General features: G+C 34.7%; 1 protein-coding gene across 1 annotated transcript in view; it reads left to right on the forward strand.

The window, feature by feature from the left end:
• The window catches only part of LOC137626918 (neuroligin-1-like), a 31699-nt gene that overhangs the window by 3406 nt on the left and 23293 nt on the right, over positions 1 to 5000 (forward strand). Inside the window, exon 2 of the mRNA XM_068357903.1 lies at position 5000. This exon is cut by the window's right edge and continues 66 nt beyond it. Within this exon, the coding sequence (XP_068214004.1) occupies position 5000 (1 nt within the window). The remainder of the gene's footprint in view (positions 1 to 4999) is intronic.

The raw sequence follows: 5000 nt of genomic DNA on the forward strand, positions 1-5000 counted from the left end.
GACAAAACTAGTGAATTAACAATAATAGCTCTTTGGAAAATAGATAATTGTCTTTGACTTAACATATCTATGGATATTTTAATATTTTGAGTAAGGCGAGACCAATTTTCTTCACAAGTAACCTCAAAATCACTATAATAAATTATACCAAGAATTTTGATACTTTCAACAGTTTTCAACCAATTGATAGGCCAAATTTTTCGGTTTTCCCATTTCCCAAACCCAATTATACTAGTTTTGTCCTTGTTTAGCTGTGCACCTGTCGCAAGTTCAAACCATTGTACTTCTTTATAACACTCTCTAACTGAATCATCAGTTGACAAGATCATGGATGAGTCATCTGCATAACCTTGCAGGCATATATTTACATTGTTTGGAAGGCTAGGCCCTATTATCTTGTTATTGCTCTTTATTGCTCTATACAAAGGTTCTTGAAATATACAATATAACAGCATTGACATAGGGCAGCCTTGTCTTACTGACCTTTTAATACAAAAAGTTGAACTCATAAACCCATTTACCAAGATACTACTTACACAATCTTTGTACAATATTCTAACTAGAGCCACAAATTCATCTGGTAACCCAAATTTCTTCATCACTTTAAAAACAAAATCCATATTAACTCTATCAAAAGCCTTAGACCAGTCTAAGCTTAGAATTGCTAAGTCTTCACTCTTTTGTTTTGTATGAAAAATTACATCTCGAATCGTATTATTACAATTCACAATCGACCTTTCCTTCACTGCACAATATTGTTCTGGGGAGATAATCTTCCCAATAACACATCTCAATCTATTTGCTAAAACCTTAGCAAAGATTTTATAGTCAACATTCAAAAGGGATATAGGTCTCCAGTTCTCCACCAAAGATAAATCTCCTATTTTAGCTAATAATTTTATTACACCCAAATTTTGACTATCTGACATATATTTCTCAGTCACAATGGATTTGAACACTTCCATAACGTCAGACTTTATTAAAGACCAAAACTTTTTGTAGAATTCTATAGGAAGTCCATCATACCCTGGTGATCTTCCTTTACACATACTCTTGATAGCATCAAAAACCTCAATTTCCTCTAATTCTCTACTTAACAAACTTACATCTTCCTGGTTTAGGACAGAATGGCATAGGTTAAGAAAATAATCTTGACTTTTTACCTGACCAGTTACCTTACTAAACAATTTTTCAAAGTGCTCCTTTATAAAAACAGAAATTCCCTCTGTGCTTTCTACAATGGAACCATCTGCTTGTTTTATGTTAGTAATGCGTGTATGATTTTTCTTTTTCTCAGCACCAAGTAGATGCGCAGATATTTTTTCCCCAGTTGTACGATCATTTAGTTTGGCTCTTATCTTTATACCTTCTAATATTTCATTCTGGATGTCACAAATCCTATTCTTGAGAATCTTAATATTTTCATAATTTACACTACTTTTATAGTTAATATCATAAAGTTGACGCAATCTTGTTTGTAATAAGTTCAGCAATCCATACTTTTCTTGAGAAAATTTTTTACATAATTTGACAAAGAATTTTTTACATTGTGATTTTGCCCAATCCCACCATAAGAGTATGTTATCAAATGTACCCTTTTTCTGCTTTATAAACTGCCATACATGTAAAAAATTTTCTTCAATTTCATCAGAATCTAAAACTTTAACATTCAACTTCCAATACCCTGTGCCAATTTTTTGTGTGTTTATGTTTAATTTCAAAACAACCATACTATGATCTGAAAAACTTATTGGAATGGTGTCTACAGATGTTATATTATCAAATAATTTTACCGTATAAATCCTGTCTATTCTGGATCCATAGTTTTCCCGTATATAAGTGTATTCTAATATCCTGTTTGTGAATTTGTAATTATCTCTCAGAGCAAGGTTTTTCACGAGAGTACTCATAGACTTAGACAGTAAAGCTTTGTTATTATTACTGCAGTCTCTTGTGCATGTTATACAGTTGAAATCACCTCCAAAAATAAGATAATCAATATTATGTCGCAGGTAATACAATATTTCATTCCTGAAAAAGTCTTCCCTTTCAGCAAATTTACTGGCACCAGATGGAGCATACACATTTATAATAGGTATAATGCAGTTATTGTAACATACCCTTACACCAACAATTCCACCCTTAGTATCCATCTCCTTGGTTAAAAGTTTAACATTTGTTTTATTATTTATACAAATCATTGTACCTCCTTTTAAATTGATTGATGGATTGAACACTATACACATAAAATTAGTGAGATAACTCAACCCTGAAATATCTTTTACGTTATGTTCTTGAATCAACAGAATATCAATTTTATAGTACATGATAAGGGACACAACTTTCATTTGTTTAATTACCTCATTTAAGCCATTAATATTTAAAGTGGCAACAGAAAGAGCCATTACAACAACGAACACAAACAATTACTTTTTCTTTTTCTTTGACAACCTATCTTTCCCATTCATTTTTTCTTCCTTCCTTTTTTCTTTATTGGATTTTCCTCTAATTAACTTTAATTTACCTACAGTATCTAAATCTATGTTCCACTGGCCTTTTGGCATCACGTCTGAGGCTTTATCATAATTTTTCAAATCGTCTTCAATATCACTGACTTTATTTACCTCTATATCCATGTCACGTTCTTCAGTAGCACCATCCACTGATTCATCATCCCTATGCACTGAAACCGCAATATTGATTTCCTTAAGATTTCCCGGTTCTTCATTTACATCATCCTCAACGGGAAAGAGACTTTCAACTGTGTAAGGAATACGAGTTTCATCTTGTGATGGAAGCCCCTTATCCTCAGTTATTTCGGTAACTTGAGAAGCTCCTTCAGGTGCACTTTTTATTGCAAAGATGTCACTATCACTGTCGGTATCTGTTAAATTATCACCATTACCTGGAACATGACCCTCCAGGTCACGTAATCGACCTTCTATTTCGACTGAGTGTTGATGAACATCAGCAACATCAACATTCTTGGATGAGGGAATGGTCACTAGTTGTTCTCCTACTGCTTCGCATAAGTCGCCTATCTGGTCCTCTCCGTGGTTGCTGGATTCTTCTTTATCATTTTCAATACTCTTTCCATCACATGGTTGCTCCACATTTGCTTCATTACCTGTTGCCAGTTGAACATCAGGAGTAACATCTTCTTCCGATATCCGACCCTTATCAGAATCCTTGCCGGGCATTGCTGGGAAATCATTCAAATTAAAAATATTTAACTTAGGCTCACTATCCATATTACAGTTAACTGCCATATGAGAGTCTCTTCCGCACTTGTAACACGTCTTTTTCTGACCATTATATAAAAACACAACATTATAACCACAAATATTTATGGAGGATGGGATATTTTTCTTTATTTCCATTTTCACAGTGCGTGTTCCATTTTCTAGACCATTCGCTCTCCCATGAGAAAAGGTATTATGTCTGAGATGAAGAACTTTCCCATACTGTTCGAGGACACTAATTAAAAGGGAGTCTTCTATATCAAAGTGAGCATAACGTATTGATACATAGGTATATACACTACTCAAATTTACTACTAGGGCCTTTTCGCCATTACCGAAATGAATCACTTTGTCTTCGTACTCTCGTATAAAGACATCAAAAACCTTCTCCTCAATAAATTTCACAGCCACTCTGTTATTTGGTATGTTCTGAAACCCTCGAATGTCTTTTTCACTTATTTTTAACTTATTAAATATGACATCACATGCCGACTCATAATTAGGGGAACACGAAAATTTTAAACCAACTGTAGTCTTTGGTTTAAGTCTCGCCGCCATTGGAAAGTTGTTGGCCATCGTAGCTGGTAGAAAACGCTCCGTTTTCTATGATGACGTCATATCGCCTCAGGCGACATGAAACCTCCGGCTTGGCGATTCCTTGGAGGTGTATCGAGGCAAACTAGGTCTAATAATATAAACTATGACACAAACTAGTTCACTTGAACACTAATTAGTTCACTGGCATCTTACTCAAAAATTGTAGTCCAAATTCATAAGAAAACCCTCGGAAAACCGTCTCAAAATCACAAAATGAGCAGAGCGTTCCAAATAGCGTTTGTAAACAAACAGAGCTTCTTCTTCTCTGATGTCTTATTTAGTAAAATGTTCATAAGCAAATTTTTTTCCATCTCAAAATTATATTAATTTTTAGTGGAGCTGAATGAAATATTAAAAAATAAGCCTTGTTAGCATTATAACCTACCAAATGGCTCTTATCCTTCAAAATTCAATATAAATATCCATTTCAACGAAGGGGATCCTCATAGTCTTTGAAAGTCAATACGGAATTAAGCCATTGAAGATGACTGACGACATCTTTAAGCAAATACAAGACATAGAGAACCTTAATACATTAATAGAAAGACTTAGTTATCAAACTGATTTGTCAGGTTTAGTCTTATTTAGAGAGAGAGAGAGAGAGAGAGAGAGAGAGAGAGAGAGAGAGAGAGAGAGAGGGGGGGGGGGTGGGGTGGACAAACAGACAATGAACAAATGAAAATTGAAAGGAAGCCAATAACTTATTTGTTTAAAAATTACAATATTTTATTGAATAAACCGTACCATAAAGGAGTTCGTTATTCATTCGATTTACCTTATAATCTGTAAATATATGAAGAATGAATATTATTATGGAAACTGTTCTTCACCTCCACATTCGAATGACCAGTATCATAGTTCTCGATCCAGACAGTCGTTAAGATCTGGAGACAAATAATCAACTCGAATCTAGTTCAAACCACTTCAGAGAATTCTTCTTCTTCCCAGCTGGTTCCCATTTTTATATGGGGTCGCCGTTGCGGATGAGCCGTTTCCATCTTTTTTCTATTCTGGGCTTTTGCCTCATCAATCCCCTTCTCCTGTAAGTCTCCTCTCACACAGTCCCTCCATCTCTTTCTTGGTCTCCCTCTTCTTCTTCTTCCCTGAACCTCCATCTCCATAGTATGTCTCCCAACGTGGTCCTCATCTCTCCTCATCAGG

This window comes from Palaemon carinicauda, chromosome 34, assembly GCF_036898095.1.
Source record: "Palaemon carinicauda isolate YSFRI2023 chromosome 34, ASM3689809v2, whole genome shotgun sequence".
Classification (NCBI taxonomy): domain Eukaryota; kingdom Metazoa; phylum Arthropoda; class Malacostraca; order Decapoda; family Palaemonidae; genus Palaemon; species Palaemon carinicauda.